The sequence below is a fragment of the Chrysochloris asiatica genome, unplaced genomic scaffold (assembly GCF_000296735.1).
Source record: "Chrysochloris asiatica unplaced genomic scaffold, ChrAsi1.0 scaffold00425, whole genome shotgun sequence".
In the NCBI taxonomy this organism is placed as follows: domain Eukaryota; kingdom Metazoa; phylum Chordata; class Mammalia; order Afrosoricida; family Chrysochloridae; genus Chrysochloris; species Chrysochloris asiatica.
The window spans coordinates 429,655-450,884 of NW_006408943.1; the positions used below are offsets into that span (position 1 = coordinate 429,655).

Genomic DNA, 21,230 nt, shown 5'->3' on the forward strand with positions numbered 1-21,230 from the left:
GTAGGCACAGTGGGGTGTCCCCTTAGCCCTCTGTCACAGGTGGGGTGGGTGTAGGCACAGTGGGGTGACCCCTTAGCCCTCTGTCCCAGGTGGGGTGGGCGTAGGCACACTGAGGTGTCCCCCCCACGCACTGGGTCATAGCGCTGGGTAGACGCAGGATACAGCTGCTGCTCTAACACCCTTCTGCTCCTTGTTATCCAGCTCTGGAAACCAAGCTCTGGTTTTGAGGAGCCGCCTTCGACTCCCTGAGATGGTCAGCCACCCTGCGTTTGTGATTGTCTTCCAACTGGAGTACGTGTTTAATGCCTCCGCAGGACTGGACGGCAAAGTAAGAACAGCCCTTTAGTGTTCAGGTTTCGTCTGGTGGTGGGCTGCGGGTACCTGGGGCACACCGAGCTCAGGCATTTCATTCCACAGAAGCAGTGCAGTCCATGTTAGCAGTATGGATCCAAGACGTCTTCTTCACAATAGCTGTCTTAGAATCGTTTCCCCACTGTGCCCGGGATGTTGCAGTGCATTCTGCTGGCTGACAATAATGGATCCAGAGCCCAATAGGCCTTATGTATCATAATAGCATTAATTCATAATTACCAAATCAATGTAGATTTTGAAAAACGAGGCTGTTTTAATGTATTTTTCATAGAGTTTTAAGTGTAGTAAAGCCTGAAGTTCTTAGAGTGAACTTTGTACCTGTCGTAATTAGACACTCTGATGGCACAGTGGTTAAGTACTTGCCTGCTAACTGGAAGGCTGGCAGTTCGAATCCACCCAATGACACCACAGGAGAAACGCCAGGCAGTCTGCTTCCGTGCAGATGACAGCCATTGGAAGCCTGTGGCCTCACTCTTGTCTGTAACACATGGGATCACAGTGAATTGGAACAGACTCATTGGTAATGGGTCTGGTGTTCCGTGTACTCTTCCTAGGACCTAACGCCTGGCCACAATCACTGTAATGAAGTTGCTGCTCCCAATTCTGCTTTTCTCTGTTATCAGAAACGTCATTGACAAAGAAGCTATGTGTGGATGTGCTTGAGCTTCCAGGGGAGCTGGGGCACTTGGGTTGGATGTGGGAGGTTGTCCTGAGAGAGGGGAGTGGGCCTGCAGGTGCCGTGTCGGGGCAGCTCCCAGCGCAGTCCCAGCGTCTCAAGGGCCTGGTGCCCCCGTGGGGACTTGGGACTCTCCAGAACCCTCATTTACATTTAGATAACGTCCCCTCCAGAACATTAATTACAATTTACTTGCAACTATGATATCTGTATGCCGGAGCTGATAGGTTTTATTATTATTTTTTTAACTGTTCAGCACCATGCTAACCAGCGGCAGGTGGTGTAGCTACGCACCGCCGCTCACGCTGCCTTTGGAAGGTAGCTATGCAATAGTTCATAAATTCCTTTTGATGTGGTGGTTTATCTTCACATGGAATATTGGATTCTGTTTACTGTCACCAACTGTACTTTCTTCAGTATCATCAGGAGAGGAGATGTTCCTGTGTATGAAATGATCTTCCTCACAAATTGCTTGCTGTGTGGAACAGTGGGACGTGCTAAGCATTCAGCCGGGAAGCCTGTATCAAACCTCCCCGATGTGAATGGGCTCAGGTGGTGAGGATGCAGTGAGGACTGAGCCTGACTGGGCACTCGTCCGTCCCCTGAGGCTTCTGTCTATATGACAGGGTAACCCTCACCTCAGTGCGTTCCTGGTCTCCTTAACAGTTGGTCTGTAAACTGGAGCCAGAACCAGTTGCTGCTGAGTCGCCTCTGTCTTATGGTGAGCCCATGTGTGTCAGAGTAGAACGGAGCTCCACGGGGTTTTCAGCAGTTGGCTTTTCAGGAATCGATCTCTAGACGTTTCTTCTAAGGCATCTCTAGATGGACTTGAACCTCCAGCTTTTTGGTTTGTAATCAAGTACATGAGCTGTTTGCATTACCTGGGAACTCTGAGCAGTCCATTTGGGGACATCATTCTTCCATTGGGACGAGGCCTTCTCAAACCTATTCATACAGTCAGGCAGCAGATTTCGATCTGTCTTTTCTTTCCTTTTTGAAAACTTGACATGATGGAAAGTTTCAGACATGCACGAAAGTGGGCTGGAGCGTTTCATGACCCCCAGGAAGCTTCAACAGTTAGTGACTCTACCCACAATCTTTTCTCATCTCTCTCCTCACCCACAACCCATTCTGAGGCAAGTTTTAGACATCATTTTATCAGTAAACATTTCAGCATGTACATTTCTTGTTCTTTAAATACCTTTTTATCATGGAAAATGTCAGACGTCTTCAAATGATGAAACCCAAGTAATCAGCTCATGGCCACGTTTTCCTGTCCCTCTCCTTATCCCTGGTTATTTTAGAGCAAAATCCAAACATCAAGTCATTTTTTCTGTCTGTGTTTCAAGATATATATCTGAAAGATCGACGCTTAAAAGCATAGCTTTGTCCTTGTTATTGTTTACTGTTGAGTTGATTCTGACTCACACCCACCTCATTTGACAGTGTAGAGCCAACTCCACAGAGTTTCCTAGGCTGTAATCGTTATGGGACCAGATCGCCAAGTCTTTCTCCCGCTGAGCCGCTGGGCGGTTCCGACCGCCAATCTTTCAGCTAACAGCCGACAATTTCACCATTGCACCACTAAGTTAATACCATATCATAGTATCAGCAAATATCCAGCCTTGGGTGTAGAATTGAACAGAAATGAGGACCCCAAACAAGCATCCTTCTCTCTGAGAATGACTGCAGCAAGACACCTGCTTTTGTGAACTGTGTCATGGTGTCTCGAGGTTGTCGCTGACTGCGATTCATTCTCAGGATGGCTTTGTTGAGTTTAGCACATCATATGTTGCTTTAGCATAAAGTTTTGCTAAAGGTAATACAGAAACGGCTACAATCATACATTGACAGAGAACTTCCAGAGGTTCAAGCTGGATTCAGAAGAGGCCGTGGAATGAGAGATATCATTGCTGATGTCCGATGGATCTTGGCTGAAAGCAGAGAATATCAGAAGGATGTTTACCTGTGCTTTATTGACTACGCAAAGGCTTTTGATTGTGTGGATCGTGACAAGCTATGGACAACATTGAGAAGTATGAGTATTCCAGAACACTTAATTGTACTTCTAAGAAATCTGTTCCTAGATCAAGAAGCAGTTGTTCGAATAGAACATGGGAAAACTGAATGTTTTAAAATTGGGAAAGGTGTGAGACAGGGTTGTATTCTTTCACCATACTTATTCAACCTGTATGCTGAGCAAATAATACGAGAAGCTGGGTTCTATGAAGAAAAACGTGGCATCAGGATTGGAGGAAGACTCATTAACAACCTGCTATATGCAGATGATACAACCTTGATCGCTGAAAGTGAAGAGGACTTGAAACATTTACTTATGAAGATTAAAGAGCACAGCCTTCGATATGGATTACATCTCAATGCCAAGAAAATAAAAATCCTCACCACTGGACCAATACACAACATTCTTATCAATGGAGAAAAGATTGAAGTTGTCAAGGACTTCATTCTTCTTGGATTAACTATCAACACTCGAGGAAGCAGCAGTCAAGAGATCAGACGACGTATTGCACTGGGCAAATCTGCTGCACAGGAACTTTTTAAAGTATTGAAGAACAGAGATGTCAGCTTGAGGACTAAGGTGCGCCTGAGCCAGGCCATTGTGTTTTCAATAGCCTCATATGGATGCGAAAGCTGGACAGTGAATAAGGAGGATCGTAGAAGAATTGATGCCTTTGAGTTGTGGTGTTGGAGGAGAATACTGAAAGTGCCATGGACTGCCAAAAGAACCAATAGATCTGTTTTGGAAGAAGTGCAGCCAGAGTGCTCCTTGGAGGCCAGGATGGCTAAGCTTCGTCTCTCCTACTTTGGACATATTATCTGGAGGAAACAATCGTTGGAGAAGGATGTCATGCTGGGTAAGGTGGAGGGTCAGAGAAAAAGAGGAAGACCCCCAACGAGATGGATCAGCCAGGTGGCATCATTGATGGCGCCAAGTGTGGAAGCGGTAGTGAGGTTGGCCTAGGATCGGACATTGTTTCGTTCTGCTGTGCATGGGGTCTCTATGAGTCGGTTCCGACTCGATGGCACCTGACAACAACAACATGTTGCTTTATTTCTAGTGCCCGAACAACTCAAAGGGGCCAGGTCATGGTTTTCTGGGTTTCATACTTCACACCAGCAGCAAAAAGTCTCAGCTTCCTTTGTGGAAAGACTCATCATTAAACTGTGTGTGCAGCTTGGTGAGAGACCATCTGGACCAATGAGAACAATAGCTCAATGTCATCCCCAATTTATGCCCAAACACCCAAGGCTGAGCGGATTTGTGTCGTCTTTAAAAACAAGTTTGGAATAAGTTTTGAGACGACACATCCATTTAGAAAAATATTTATCATTGACATTTTGCCATCTTATAGTTGCAATTTGTCTTTTGATGAGCTAAGAAGAGCCAAAGGAAACAACTCCTCTGTGATTTTGAGGCTGTGGGGACAGTGCAGTTGTATTAGATCATCACGGGATGCTGTCAGCTGTGTAAGTACAGGCACCTGCCACTGGTAGTTGATTGCATGGATGCTCACAGAGTCAACTCCCCCAGCAGAAGAGAATGGAGTGGATGAAGGCAGAGCTGCAGAAATACCCAGTCTCTTTAGCTGTTTTTTAATTCCAGAATAGTATAAATCTCCCAGAGGTTTTCAGGGGGTGAAAACAGTCGTTTTCTTGTAAGTAATGTGGAACAATAGCTCCTTTTCCCAAGTCTCTGAGCAGTAAAGATCTAGCTTATTTTTATTTATTAATTTACTAGGATTCTTTGAATAAAACACATTCATTTGACAAGAGTGTGCATGTTTTCTGTGAGGAAGGGACTGGAACATATCCGTGCGGCATATTTCAGATACTCTGCGTTTGTTTAGGATTTACTCCTAAAATTGCCTAAATTTAAATTTCCTATTACTTGGAAATAATCTGAGAAGCTGGATTATATGAAGAAGAGCACAGTGTCAGAATTGGAGGAAGTACTCACCAACAATTTGCATTATGGAGATGATACAACCTTGCTTGCTGGAAGCAAAGAGGACGTTTCAAGTACTTACTCAGGAATACAGCCTTCAGTCTGGATTGCACCTCAAAGTAAAGAATACAAAAAAATTTCACAACTGGACCTATAAACATCATGATAAATGAAGAAAAGATTCAAGTTGTCAAAGACTTCATTTTGCTTGGATCCACAATCAACACTCTTTGGAAGCAGCAGTCAAGAAATCAAAGGACATATTGCATTAGGCAAGATCTCTTTAAAGTGTCAAAAAGCAAAGATGTCACTTTGAGAGGACTAAGGTGCACCTGACTCAAGCCATGGGATTTTCAATCACCTCATAGGCATGTGAGAGCTGGACAATGAAAAAGCAGACTAGAGAAGAATTGATGCGTTTGGATTATGGTGTTGGCGAAGAATATTGGCAGTTCCATGACTTCCAGAGGAATAAACAAATCTCTTTTGAAAGCAGTATGTTTGGATTGCATCTTAAAACTGAGGAGGATGAGACTTTGTCTCTTGCACTTTGGACATGTCGTCAGAGAGACCAGTCCCTAGAGAAGGATGTCAAGCATGTTGAAGTGGAGACTCAATGACAAAGTGGTGAATTCCCAGTGAGATGGGTTGACACAGTGGCTGCACAGTGGACTTAAACAGAAAAACAATGTGAGATTGGCACAGGACTAGGCAGGGGAGCGTTCTGTTGTGTGTCCTGTCAGTGTGAGTCGGAACCGACTTGATGGCACCTAACAACAACAACAACAATGTGGAAATACAGATGTTTTGAGGGTTTCCTTGGATCTTTCAAAGTTGGGGCTAACCCTGACCTCCTTCCCCGGGTTGGAGGACATTGTCCAATGTAGTACTGGAGGGTTGAGCCCCTATGTTGGATGTCGCTCAGTATCCACAGTGACCTCAGCAATGGATTCAAGCAGATCAGTGACTATGAAGCTGGTTCAGAACCTGGTGGCATTTTGTTCTGTTGTATACGAGTCAGAACTGACTTGATGTCAGCTAACAGCTACCACTTCCTCCAGAGCATGGTGCAGGTTCCAGTCAGGTTACCAGCTGGAGAGTTTCCAACAATGCACTGGTATCTTAGGTTTAGGGATTAGCTGATAGTGGATATGTGAGTAGGAATGTTTTAGTAAATTTAGGACTAGATGAGATTGGGTTATGTATTCAAAGTTAGCTTTGTTGTTGTTATGTGCCTTGGAGTCGGTTCCGACTCATACCTATCTTCATCTGCTGCAACTCGACGATTTTGCCATCATAGGCTCCTCAAAGAAGACAGGGCCTGGCTAAGTTCAGAACCATCTCTGTATGTGAAATGTTTTAACTGGAGGTTGCCAAAGAAGAGACAACCTTGGTGCCAAGTCTTCTCCTTGTGCTGAATGTTGGCTTTCTCCTGTCCAAAGTAAGCTTTTCCTGGCTTCCATCACGCCTTTGGTGTAGTGAAATCACTCCGGGTTCCAGACTCCATGCGCAGTGGGTCTTCATGTTTGAGTGTGGCCCAGGGGTCTGAGGTGTACTGCTGGCTGCACTCTGACTTCAGCACAGTAGGAACAGCATGCCTTTGCCGTACTGGAGATGGGCCCAGCAACACTGACCCTCTGAGACCACTTCTCATGGCTTCTGCCCAGCCTGGCTTCTTCTAAGAGAATAAGGAAACAGCTCCCATCACTGCCCAAACAGATGACAGGCCAGCATCACCTGCTGGAAACACCTTCAGTTTGGCCACTTTGGCAAGTGTGGGTTCAATGTGGAGCTGGTGTTATTTCTTACTCCTTGTGGAGGCAGGCTTTGTAACTGGTGGACTGAAGTGGATGGTGGAGGCGCTCTTGTCATTGACCCTACTCAGAAGCTGCCTGGGGTTTCATTCTGGGGATCAGCTGACGATTTCCTGCCTTTCCTTGGTTCCAGGATTTTCTCTTGTTTCAGGAAACGTCTGGGGGTGGGGACGTCATCCTGTTGTAGTGTTACTGTGGTAATAGCTCACCTTGTTAGTCCCTTAGATATTGGATGCCTGTGTACCCTAGAGCATACGTCCTCTTACTCTCCAATGCAGAGTTGGTCATCTCTGCTCTCTCTTTCATTGGGCTTTGTTGGTGAGGATCCTAGAACATGAAACCAGCCTGGGACACCAGTACCTGGCAGCAAGTCAGGTGGAGACATTCTGAGAGCACCTGAAGACCTGCTAAGCTGCCCCACGTCTTTGCCTTTGCACACTCGTCTCTTACAGAGTGGATTTGCCAAGGCTCTGGGAAGCCAAGAAGGGATCTGGGCCCAGGAACTTCAGCGATGGCTCTTCTTTGTGCTCCAAGTAAAATTTACGTCCTGTGATGTGTACAAGTCTCAAGTGGTCTTTCAGAGAGTCTTGATAAATGGGTGCATCTGTGCAGCCACTGTCATGCTCAAGATGCAGAACATCTCTTTCCTCTGGCAGGTTCACTCCGCCCCCTCCAGTCCGTTCCCACCCCTCACTGGCAGTCACTACTTTTGTTTCTTTCACCACCGTATTGCTTGCCTGTGGCTGCTTTGACACATTTCCACACACTACCAGAATCCCACTGTCTTCGAGTTGATTCTAATTCACAGTGACCCGATAGGACAGAGTAGAATTGCTTCAGAGGATTTCTAAGGCTGCACATCTGGATGGAAGCAAGTTGCCGCTCCCTTCTTCCTCGGATCTTCCTCTGAGCATCTGGTGGGTGTGAGCCTCCGACCTTTCAGGTAGAATCCCAATGCTTAACCCACTGTCCCACCAGGGCCCCACACATTAGGTGGCTTAAAATAACATGGTCACACCTTCCAACTCGTGCCAATCTCTCTGCTGCTTGGATGTCTGCTGTGCCAAGAGAAGCAAAGGGCTGGAAACACCCTGGCTTATATGAAGTCATTCAAGGTGATGTAACTTTCTGTAAAACTTTCCCCAGTTTCTCTTTGTTGCTCCTGTATCTGTTCAGTTACTCAGTGGGATGAAATGGAACTATTGCTTTTAAGTGACCTGTCTATACTGCTTGATGAATTAAATCACTTTAATTGCATGTTATTAGGGGTGGTTATTAACTGAAACATTGGTGGTTGGAGCCTGTTGACTACTCTGCAGGAGAAAGATGTGGCTGTCTGCTTCCTTAAAGAATCGCAGCCTGGAAGCCCTAAGCGGCAGTTCTACCCATTTCTGTAGTGTGACACTGAGTCAGAATTGACTCAGTGCCAATGGGTTTGATTTTGGGTTTTCAGGTTTCCTTTTCCACTATGAATGTGTATGAAGGAAATTGGCCTACAACAATTGCCCAGGCCATGGTGTGTCTCATTTGGAGAAGGTCTTGGCATACAGTCGTTCCTTCTGATGGAGCAAATAAGTTTAGGCTGGGGTCTGGTTCCTGAGTTTCCCCTACAACATTTGGAATTGCTTTACTCAGTGGCATCGCTCCGGTCCCCCTGGACTCCTTGAGTTCTTCCATGAGGAGGTAAGGACCCTGGTCATGATACCTGTGTCTCCCCTCACTCCTTACCTGGGTAGGTACCCATTCCTTAGGCCTGTGATGTGTACTTCAACAGTCAAGAATCCAGTATCTTCAGTGCGAATGCTGGGTAACACGGCATCGGAAATGAGCCTTGGGCTTGGCCTCGTCTCTGATCTCTGATTTGCCAGTGCCCACGCAGGTGTGGACACCTGGCTTTGCCCCCAGAAGGAACTCCCTGCACCACTCATTGGGGTCAGAACGCTGAGCCGTGCATAAGGGCAGGACCCTGGGCCATGCATAGGGGCAGGACCCTGGGCCATGCATAGGGGTCAGAATCCTGGACCATGCATTGGCGTTGGGACCCTGCACCATGCATTAGGGGCAGAACCCTGGGCCATGCATAGGGACAAGACCGTGGGCTGTGCATTGGGGTCATCTTCCTGAGTGGACCATGTTCTTGCTTATCCTTGTATGATTTACATGTGGTTGCCATTTCACAGTGGTTATGAGGTTTGAATTGAGATTACAGTGCCTGGCATACTGCCAAGGTAAGAAGTTACAAAGTAGCTGAAGTCACTAATAAACACAAGCAAGCTAGATTTGATCTGGTCTCATGGAGACCCTGTGTATGTCAGAGTAAAACTGTACTCCATTGGGGTTTCAGTGGCTGACTTTTTGGAAGTAGATAACCAGACTTTTCTTCCCTGGCACCTCTGGGTGTGTTGGAACCGCTGGTCTCTGGGTCTTTTGGCTAATAGCCAGTCATTAAATGTTTTGCACCAGCCACAGCCTCCTGAAGTCACTCATGGGTAAAGCCTTATCCTGCCTAACTCCATAATTGCTCTTGCGCCATCCACGTGCTTTGGTGTACCTGACCTCACTGGAGCAGGCCAGGGAGGTTTCATCTGCAGGCACCGCCACGGGCTGCTCCTGAGAGAATGCAGGGTGATCATATGGCAATTGAGCTGCCTCTCCAGTCCCTAATGATGCCCCTGAAGTCTTTGAGAAGGACTGATCAATAGCTCACTAACCATCTCTTTGGTTGGAGCTGTTAAAAACAAAACAGAGGAGAATAGATATTTAATGTAACTGCCAGATACTCCACATGGAAGAAATTTGTATTGATTGAGAATCCAAAGACCAAAAACAACTCTGGATTGGGAAGATTAGGTATTGGACTCACCTAATTTGAAAAATTAAACCCAAAAGAGTTGCATTAGTCTCATGAAATCTGTAAACATTTTTATTTTTGTCAGTTTTGATCCTGTAATAACCTTCTATATTCAATTAGAGAAGGCCATTGTACAAAAATAATCTAAATGTTATTGGAGCCCAATCGTTATTTTTTTGTTTTGTTTTTCCCTTTTAGTAGCCAGTGTACCAAATATATTCATAGTCATTTTACTTTTAAAGAGCGGTAGATTTGTGATCAACTTCTTATGCCTCTGCTGCATCCCATAGATTTTGGTGTGGTGGTGGTGGTCATGTGCCGTGGAGTCGGTTCTGACTCACAGCGACCCTGCACAGGGTTTCTGAGGCTGTAAATCTTTACAGGAGCAGAAAGTCTCATCTTTCTCCCCCGGAACAGCTGGTAGTTTAAACTGCTGACCTTGAGGTTAGCAGCCTGATGTGCTCAGTACTGTTTTATAATCTAGCTGTATGGGGACGTGACAGATGCTGTTGTACATGTGGCGAATGTTGAAAGTGTGGCAGAGCCATGTGCTTGGCTGTGTGACTTTTCTGAAAAGTACCTGTACCCACAGGACTGAGGGATGTGGGTGTTTTCTTAATTGAGTTGACAGGGACCTACACCCATGCTCCACCACACATGTGGTAATTGCCTAGCTTGTGAGCTAAACTTCAGCTCCGGAGAAGGATCAGACAGAGCCCTGCTGAAGTGGATGGTTTGAGGACCAATGGCCTCAGCTATGATGACAACTTTGGGAAGAGACATTAATTCTAAACTGGAGTTTCCCTGTGTGGCTGTGAAAGCTGTACTAGGGTGGAATGGAATGGGTCAGACCCAGTCAGGAGTGGAACTTGGAAGAAGCAAGCTCCGCCTTCATTTCTGTATTTGCACATGAGCTGGGCAGGGATTCAGAACAGTCATTCCCAAACTTTACAGAACTATTTGTTTCAAAGATGCCAGCAGTCCTGTAGCACATGTGGGGATTTGTCTTTGTTCCGGCTGTGACGCTGCCAGCCTTGCCTACAACTGCTGGAACCCCTGCTGCCTCTTGGCTCCCAGTACATCCGGTCCTTTCCCTGCCTAGGTGCTGTTCACCTATCCAGCAGGTGGGACTCTGATACTTTTCCAGGAGTGATTGGCTCCTCCTTTGGGACACTGCCTGTCTGTGATCACAGGGTGCAGCTGGAAAGGTCCATCCATGAGGAACTGGCCTCAGCTCAGCCTGGTCTGTAGAGACACCCAGACCCAGGGGCCCCATTCTTCTTCACTCCGCCTACTCTCATCTCCCACCCAGAGAGTCCTGGATGTCTGTTTGTCTGCGGCCCAAGGAGAGCAACACTCACTTATTTTTACTCCTACTGCCTTTGTTTTATGAGTTCCCAGGGGGCACAAATGCACAACTGCTGCCCTACAAGGTTGTAATCAAAACCACCCATAGGCATCTGCTCTGGAAGACAAGCCTGTTGATGTGCTTCCAAAAGGTTCCAGTCTTGAAAACTCCGTGGAGCACAGTTCAGCTCTGCACGCACGGGGGCGCCACGAGTCAGAGTTAACCCGACAACTACTAACAACAACCATCTTTGGTCTCGGAGACCCTGGGAAGCACAAGCAGATAAGCAGATAAGTGCTTGGATACTAACCAACAGGTTGGAGGTTTGAGCCCACCCAGAGTCGCCTTGGGAGACAGACCTGGCGATCTGCTTCAGAAAAATAGCCACTGAAAACCTCGAGGCATTTCTACCCCAACACATGTGACTTGGTCCAAGGCAGGCCTGGCTGCCACTTCCCTTTGTCAGGCAGAAGGCTGGGCAGAAGGCTTGGGCAGAACTGCTCAGTCTGCGTGCTGGTTAGTGCTCTTTGGGGTGGAGATTGCGCCTCCCGGCCCCCGACCTGACTGGTGTGGCATGAATCCTGGTCTTAGGCAGAAAATTTACCTTCCCCGGTGATGCTCCTACTCTCCATTTTCCTGAGGAGCCTGCCCAGCGGTCAGGCAGGCCCAGATCCAGACAGCTCATCCCTGAAATCTCCTTGAATGGACTGTGACAGGAAATCACAAACCTCATCGCCAAGCTGGTTGGGAATTTCAGTGCCCGACTTGCTTCTCTTTAAATACATGGACAAAAGTGATCACTTTAAAATGCTGTGCTGAGTCGAGCCCTGACACCTTATTTGTAAAAACGCCTGACTATGAACGTGGCACACGTATCCTGCGGGTTTTTTGTATGTCCTCGTTCCTTTTTATTTGGCCTTAGCGGTAGAGAAGGTGAGAAGTGGGATGCCAGATGAAATTTCAGCTGATCGATTGCACAATTACATACGAAGTCACGTGTAGAAAATGCCCCACTTTCAACAAGAAACTGTGTGCTCACAGCCTGAAATTGAATATCCCCGCATAGTCTTCATTTCCTTACAGAGTTTCTAATCACTAACACAAAGTGCTGCTCCTAGTATTTTCCTAATGGATTAAGTACAGACTGTGTACCAGCCAGCAGGAAGATCCCTGTGGGAGCAGGGGAACCATAAAAGTGGCCTTGCTCTCGAAGCACCCGTGAGCATCCTTCACAGGGATTGCAGCTGGAGTCTCAGAAGGAGATACGTCTGCATGGGAAGGGGGTCCTGGTATAGGTGGGCTCTGCGATGGGTGCTCTGCCCTCCTGCCATGGTTCCTTCTTTTGTCAAGTGGAACTGATGAAAACCAAATTCATTGCCATTGTGTTGATTTTGACGCCTCCCAAATAAATCTGTGCTCCTGAGGGTTTTCTTGGCTGGTTTCAAACCTCCAACCTGGAGGTTAGTGGTGGGTTGGTGGTTGTGTACTATTGAGTCAGTTCTGTCTCATAGCAACCCTGTCTTCATAGGGTTTCCTAGGCTATAAATCTTTGTGGAGCAGAAAGCCTCATCTTGCTCCCGCAAAGCAGCTGGTTGGATTCGAACTGCTGGCCTTATGGTTAGCAGCCCAACACGTAACCAAGGCTCCTTTGAGGTTAGTAGTCAACTGCAAACCATCGGTGTTACTCACACTGAGCTCTCTAGGTAAATTTTGAGTCTGAAAGCAAGGTTGAGTCCCCATGGCTGTGGTGACTCATGCCCTGGTGTGCTGTGTTTCACTTCTAGGCAGCATCTGTCACTTCGCTGTCCAACTTGGCAGGAATGCACATGGTTCGCTGGGCCGTCTGGAGCCCCAGGCTGGACGCCACCTCTGGGCGGGTGACCTTAGCCCTGCAGGGCGGGACCCTTCCCGGCCCCTCACACTGTCTGGTCTACAAGGTGCCCTCAGCCAGCATGAGCTCAGAAGAGGTGAGTTGTATCATTTTAAGTGTGTTTCTTCCCCAGTGAGGCTAGAAGCTGACAAAAACGTTCACAGATGTTTCATGAAGAAGACATTTTCACGTCATGGGAGTGATTCCCTTGCAATGCTGAGCCTGGTGTTGCGCACCTGTCAGTGCAGAATCAGCGGGGCCACTTTTACCTCGGGCCTTGTAATCTCCTGCACACACTCACGGCACACACTCAGAAGCACTGCTGTGTGTGTCTTTACAAAGTATACTGGGAGCACTTGGCACGTGTGTTCGAGAATGGGGTCTGTGTGAACCTCTGCCGGTGGATTTTTTTGTGGAACGAGAACTGTGGGGAAGCTGGGTGGTCCTGCTTCTAGACTGGCTTGTCTTTGTGACTTTGTCCTTCATACCCACTGTTCACAGGCTGGGCCACAAGCTGGGAGTCTCCTGTTTTGTTTTGTTTTTTTCAATTTTTTTGAGGTGATTTTTATTTTAAAAAATTATTTTGCTCTTCGTTGTTGAGGATAAACATAAGAAAATACACACCAGTACAGTATTTTCTTCTATGCATACTATTCAGAGACTTTGATGCAAAGGTGCCGAAACTGCCGAACGCACCACCACTTGGAATGTGTGTCAGCTGCCATCTTTGAATGGGCCGACTTTGCCTTTTTCCTACTCAGGTCAGAATCCACTGTGCAAGAAACTTGGTTGCTATTCATAACATGTTGCTCATTTCCATCAGTCATGACTGAACTCTGTGCAACTAGCTCTTACCTCCTTTTCTGCATGATTCCATCCCCACTAACTCACTGCCCCCTAAATTCTCTCTCTAATCTTTCAAATTGGTTTTGTCAGTTGAATCCCATATCACTTTTAGAACAACACAATGCTTATGGCAGACATTCTGTATAAAACTGTTTTTTGAGCTGAAGCTGTCTCTAAACCCCAATGTAGGAATGCAAGTACATTATTCGCAGTTGTGAAAAGATGGAAACAATCCCAGTGTCCATCAGCGGATAAATGGATGAAGCAAAAAAACAAACAAACATATATATGGTAGATTATCACTCAGCTATAAGCCATAAAGAAGAGGAATGAAGTTCTGAATCATGCCACAGCATGGAAGAATCTAGAAGCCATGATGTTGAGTGAAGTTAGAAAAGGCGCTGTAGGATAAAAGGTCAGTTTGAACTGCAAGGTAGGTGGTTCAAACCCACCAGCCACTCATCAGAAACACTATACGCGGTCACTAAGAGTCGGAGCTGACTTGATGGCACTTAACAACAACAAACAAAATATATACAATTATATGTTGTAAAGTGCCATCAAGTTGCTTCCTACTCAGAGCAACCCTGTGTTGGGTTTCCCAGGCTGTAAATCTTTGCGGGAGCGGAAAACCTAATCTTTCTTATGTGGAATGACCGATGGGCTCAAATTGCCAACCTTGTGGTTCGCAGTCTAGTGTTTATTCTACAGAGCTACTGTACTCCATATGTATATGTGTATATACATATATATATATTATTAGTATCATTACGAGTCAGGCTGCTGACCTCAAGGTCAGCAGTTCGAAACTACCAGCCATTCTGCAGGAGAAAGATGAGGCTTTCTGCTTCCGTAAAGATTTGTAGCCTTGGAAATCCTATGCAGGGTTGCTATGAGTCAGAATTGACTGCAAGGCATATAACCACCTAGGACGGGTGTTCCCTTATGGAGTTCTGGTGTGGTGCTGTGGGCTAATGCACTGGACTGCAAAGTCAGTTTGAACTGCAAGGTTGGTGGTTCAAGCTCACTAGCCACTCCTATGCAGGGTAGCTATAGGTCAGAAACAATGCAACAGCACTTAATAACACTATAATATATATATATATATATGGTGGTGGTTATGTGCCATGGAGTTGGTTCTGACTCATAGCGACTCTGTATAGTGTTTCTGAGGCTGTAAATCTTTACAGGAGCAGAAAGCCTCATCTTTCTCCCGTGGAACAGCTGGTAGTTTCAAACTGCTGACCTTGGGGTTTGCAGCCTGATTCGTAACCACTACGCTACCAGAGCTCCATATATCTATATAGGTACAGATACACACACACATATGCATTTTGTTTCATGTTACTGGTTGTAATTTCCACAATGTAACATTACTAATCCCACCTCTTCCCTGTGATTCCTGATTCCATTCCTATTCTTTTCCTAACCCTTCTGGCCTTCTGAGCTTTGTTTTAGGGGAAATACTGCCTTTTTGATCTCAGATGCTTGATAATTCTAAGGAATGCATGCATCCCTAATGCTACTGTTCACCTTACAGGCCTGTCTGTGATCTGGCTGAAACTTGAGCCCTAGAGGTGAGTTCATCTCTAGGCCTGAAGGGTGACTGACTAAGGGCCGTTGTCTTGAGGGTTCCAGCAGTCTCTGTCAGACCAGTGAATCTCTTTTTTTTAAAAAATTATTTTGAGTTTTGTTCTACGGTTTTCTTTCACTCTATCCAGAACCTTCTAATGTGATAGCTTTCAGAGCAGTCAGTAGTGGTAGCTGGACACCATCTTCCGGTCTCAGGGGTTGGAATTGAGTCCACTGGAATAATTATTACCACAAGTCTTTAATTTTCTTCACTCTTCTTACCCTCAGACAGGGAGAAACCAGTCATTGTACCTTAGATGGCTGCTCTCAAGTTTTAAAGACCCTAGTCACTCTCACTAAAGTAGGATGGTAGAACATTATCTTTGTGTACTATGGTATGCCAATTTACCTTGGTGTCCCCTGAGACCACCATGGTCCTGATTCTTCAGGTCCAGTGACTCATTCATTTAAGAAGTTGGTTATGGCTAAGTTTTCATAACTTTGCCTCTTGTGTGCTCTACTGTATTCATGGATATATTTGCAGGATAGGTAAATACACAGGTAGACATATCATCTATAAAACCTATATATATATATATAGTTGTGGCTAGAATCCCATTCTTCTTCCCACACCTGTCCAGTTAGCATGTCCATCTGTTCTCCCATTTGTAGACTGCTGTAATTGCTGGATTGCTTATATGCTGCCTTTAACGCTTGTACTTCTTCTAGTGTTTTCCTTTGCCGCTACCATTTTTCACTAACCCTTCACGCGTGTTAATACGTGTCGAGTCTCTAATCTTGGTGCAGTGTTGTAGGATCAGCACTGGATTTCGAACCACAGGGCTGGCAGTTCAAACCCATCAGCTGCTCTTCAGGAACCCTCTACAGAGCCGCTATGAGTTAGAAGCAACTCAGCAACAACACCACTCTAGTTAATGATCTGCCACCTTTCCCTCCCTGCCCCCGGAAGCCATCAGATAGTGTTTCTCTTTGTGAGAAAACCTGGTCTTGACGTTTAATAACAGTGATCTCATACAGTATTTGAAAAGGACAAATATCGTAGGATCCCTTTTTTATGAAATATCTAAAATAGGCAAATAAATCGAGACAGAAAGTAGGTTAGAGATTACCAGGTGCTGGAGGAAGAGGGAAATGGGGAGTGGGAAAAAAAAAAAGCAAGAATAAAATCGTATTAACAAAAACTAGTTTTCTTTGTAAGTCTGACATGATTCTTGATAACCTCAGAGTAGGTAAGACGTTCCTCTAAATGATGTTCGGAAACAGCATGGCGAGGAAAACAGAAAGAAAGTAGGGCAGTACTTGTGGAAGTGTGTGTGAGGGTCACATCCCCTGCCTGCCCATGGCCCTGGGGCTCTTCCATAGTGACCTTGGATAAGAGCCCTGTGCTAGCTGAGGTTGGCAGGACTTTTGTTTTATTTTGATTCATCTTTTTACACTCCTGAAATATGTCCCGATTTGTTTCTGCAGTGCACATTTCAGGCTCAGTTGTCTCATTGTGTGAGGTAGAAGGACTATGTCCACTAGTTCAGTATTTTACCTGGGTGCTGACTCCAGTGCCAAGCAGGATCCTCTCCAGTGTTGTTACTTATGGGCTTTCGGGACCTGAGTAAGGGAGCAGCTGATGGTGCAGCTTTTCTTATTCTAAATAATCTCTTTCATTACGGGGCCATGTTTGGCTGCATTCCCACATGGTCTAGTTTAAGTCTTTATTATAAAGTGGCCATCAGGAATCCTGAAGCCGTTGCCATTCTCTGTGTCTAAATAAAGATTTGTTTTATCCTGTTTAATTGTAGGCTTGCTATACCTCGACATCTACTTTCCTTTTTAAGTATTTAAAGTATGTTGTAGCCTGAGTCTTTTGACCGCTCGACTATCTTAAGGCCCCAAATATATCAAATAGTCCCAGTTTTTACTAGGAACGCAACTTGCAAATCAGCATTTCTGTTGACATTTTGGGTCAGATCTCTGTTGCTGGGGGCTGCCCCGCACACTGGAGGCTGTTTGCCAGTAGCACCCCACCAATTGTGGCAACCCACAGTGTCTCCTGATATTGACAGATGCCTTCACCCCAAACCTAAACCTGCTATCAAGTTGATTCTGACTCATCGTGACCTCGTGTAGGGTTTCCAAGGCTGTAAATCTTTACTGGAGCAGAAAGCTTCATCTTTCTCCCAAGGAGTGGCGGTTGGGCTCGAACTGCAGATCTTGTGGTTAGCAGTCCAGTGCTTATCTTACAGTGCCAGCAGAGCTCCTTCCAAATGCCTCCAGGCAGGAAAAATTGCCCCTGGTTGAGAACCACTACTCTAAATAAACCAGTACGCTATAATTAACTGGTGCTGTGGGTTAATGTGTCAGACTACAAAGTCATTTGAATTGCAAGGTTGGTGGTTCAAGCTCACCAGCTGTTCCTTGGAAACCCTATACAGGGTCGCTATGGGTCGGAATCGACTCAACGGCATGTAACAACAACAACAGCAGCAACTCACAAACTTGGTTCACTTTTCTATGCTATAAAGTCAGCTCATACTTTGCTCTTATGTTTTATAACAATGCCAACATCTTATAGGTAGGCAGGTTGGAAATCTAGATATCACTCTTGTCTTTGCTTGCTTTCTCTGCCCTGACCTGATCCCTTAGTTAATTCTTGAACATCTATTGAAGGATATGCAGTGGGACTGCAAATTGGGTTTGAACCACCAAGTCAGTCGCTTCTCAGAAACTCTATATAGAGTTGCTGTGAGTTGGAACTAACTTGACATCACCAACATATATTCTAGGAAAATTATCCTGGTTCCCATAGAATGGTTGGGTGTATGGAAAATAGAATTTGATCCAGGGAGACTATAAATATGTAATTATAAATATTCCATAATTTTTAACTAAATAAACGTTGTTGTTAAGTGACATCAGATTGGTTCTGACTCATAACCACCCTGTATAATGTTCTGAGGCTGTAAATCTTTGTGGGAGCAAAAAGCCTCATCTTTCTCCCACAGAGTGGCTGGTAGGCTCAAACCACCTATCTTGCAGTTCCTAGTCCAGCATTTATCCTACAGAACCTCTATGCTCCCTGAATCAATATTAGAGTTTATGGTATTATGGTTATTTGAGTGTTGTTGTGAAGCTAATTAACGTGCTATGATTATGTTTTCTTTCCTGAACAATTTCTCCTTAAGTAACTGATCATCTTTTTAAAAAATTTGCCTCCGCAGAGGCACCCACTTTCAATTCTTAACTGTGCTTAAGATTAAAAGACAAAGCAAAACAAAAACCGATTGTCATCAGGTCAGTTCCAACTCATATTTATGTTTGTTTTCTAGTAACATGCTCCGGCTGTTTGTTTCTTAGCTCCAGTTTTAGACATTGTATATTGACTGCCTGACATGATTGATGAGATCTTTAGCTCTTCTATACACTCTGTCCTTCTTTTAAAAAAGCACTTTGTCCTCCCACTGCTTGGCCTTGGATTCAGGAACAGTCGTGGGATGTGTGCGGGAGACAGGATAATGAAATCCCAGCTGTCTGATCGGAGCATTGAAAAGGACAGCCCCGAGGACTGGAAAGTACTTGGAGCTTGTAGAGGTGGGGAGCTTAGAAAGAACCCCTTAAAGGTGTTTATGAAATCCCAGACTAACCCACAAGCTGCAGATTTGTGAGTCTAACCTTAAACAGCATACAAAAGACTGTCTTTAGTTATGGAAACTAAGCCATGGGCTCGTACTGCCGAGTCTCTAGTAGCCTGCTGGGTGACACATGTGCAGGAGAGATCTGGATAGCATTGCACAGACTTTGAAAATGGAACTGACATTGAAACCGCTATCAGGAAAATTGTACCCTGAACCTAACTGGCTTGATTCCTGCTAAAGCAAAAATATCAGCATTCGCCAAAGGATTTAACAAGATATGGCTCCATGTGATAAGCACTGGACTACAAACTACAAGGTCCTCTGTTCGAGGTTGTCAGCCATTCTGCAGGAGAGAGATGAGTCTTTCTGCTCCCGTAAAGATTTAAGAAAAAAGCTTTGGAAACCGTATACCGGATCGCTATGAGTTGGAACTGACTCGATAGCACTTAACATCAACAATATATATATGTATATACATTGTTAAGTGCTGTTAAGTGTTGCTAAGTGTCATTATTAAGTGCTATTGTTGTTATTTAGTGCTATATATATAGTATATGGAGTCCTGATGTGGCACTGTAGGATAAGCACCAGACTGCTAACCACAAGGTCAGTGGTTCAAATTCACCAGTTGCTCCTCAGAAAATCATTACAGGATCACTATGAGTCGGAACCGACTCACTGGCTCTTAACAACAACTACAATATATAGTAGATATAGATAGACTGATTCCAAAATGTTTATGGAAAAGCAAAAGAACTGGAAGACCCAAGAACAGTTTTGAAATAGAATAATACAGTTGTGAGAATCATGCTTCACAATTTTAAGACATGTCCTAAAACTGTCATAACCAATATAGAAGGGTTTGGCATATAGAATATTGGAATAGAATAGTTGTTGTTGTTGTTAAGAGCCATCAAGTCGGATCCAACTCAGAGTGACCCTATGTAAGGTTTCCGAGGAGTAGCTGGTAAACTGGAACCACCGACTTTGCAGTGCAGCACGTTAACCCTCCGTGCCACACCAGAAGGGCTTGGCACATAGATTAATGGGATAAATAGAGTCCAGTAAAAAAAAAATCACACAAATATGACAACTGATTTTTGAGAGAGTTACAAAAGCAATTCGATGGAGAAAGGACAGTTTTTCAACAGGTGGTGCAAAAACATCTGGCCACTCAAATGAAAACAACCAACCTTGACCTACATTTTATACCATATGCAAAAATGGACTCAAAGTGAACATGGATCTAAATACTAACATGAAACTTCATAACTTTTGGAAGAAAATATTTGTCTCCAAACCTGGTTTAAGCAAATCATTTTTAGGCATGACACCAAAAGCAGGATTCATAAAAGGAAATCTTGATTAATTGGACTTCATTAAATTGACACTTTCCTTTTTCTAAGATAATGTTAAGAGAATGAAAAGATTGGTTGCGTAGACTGGGAGAAATCATTTGCAGGTCGTATGATCTGTTGGTTTCCTAGTGCTGTTGTAGCCACGTACCACAACCTGCTGCTGTCGTCGTGTGCTGTTGTCGGTTCCTACTCATAGCAACCCTATAGAGGGCTTTTGAGGAGTGACTGGTGAGTTTGACCCGCCGATCTTTGCAGTTCAATCCAGCCCTGTGGTTGAGTACCTGTCCTACAGCGCCATGCGTAAAACAACAGAAATGTATCAGTTCTAGAGACTAGAAGTCTACAACCAGGTGCTGGCCATGATTTCCCTCTGGGGTAGGAATCCTTCCTTGTTTCTTCCTAGCTTTTGGTGGTTCCTGGCCATCCTTGACAGCCCTTGGTTTGTAGATGCATCACTCTAACAATCTTTGCCTCTGTCTTTACCTGGCCACCTTCCATCTGTGTCTGTCTGTTGGTGTCTTTTTAAAAAGGATACCATTTCATATTGGATTATGAGCCTGTCGTGCTCCAGGTAACTAATTACATCTGCAAAGATCTTATTTCAAATAAGGTCACATTCACAGGTACTGAGTGCTGGGATACGAATATGTGTATGTATGTATGTTGTTAAGTTCCGACCCATAATAACCCTGTCTAAGGTTTCTGAGGAGTGGCTGGTGGGTTTGAACCACCGACCTTGCGGAGAGCAGTCCAGTGCTTATTTTACAGTGCTACACCAGGACTCCATATTTTGGGTTTCCTGTTCTCTCCCCCAATCCCACTACTGTGGAGTCATTTCAGACTCTTAGCGACCTTAGAAGACAGAGGAGAATTGCCCCACAGGGTATCCAAGGCTGGAAATCTTTACGG

At 45.1% G+C, this 21,230-nt stretch overlaps 1 protein-coding gene across 1 annotated transcript in view; it reads left to right on the forward strand.

Annotated features, from left to right (window-relative positions):
- Positions 1-21,230, forward strand: part of NPHP4 (nephronophthisis 4) — a 168,554-nt gene that overhangs the window by 41,883 nt on the left and 105,441 nt on the right. The window contains exons 8-9 of the mRNA XM_006876919.1: positions 202-328; positions 12,813-12,995. Coding sequence (XP_006876981.1) covers positions 202-328; positions 12,813-12,995 — 310 coding nt within the window. The remainder of the gene's footprint in view (positions 1-201; positions 329-12,812; positions 12,996-21,230) is intronic.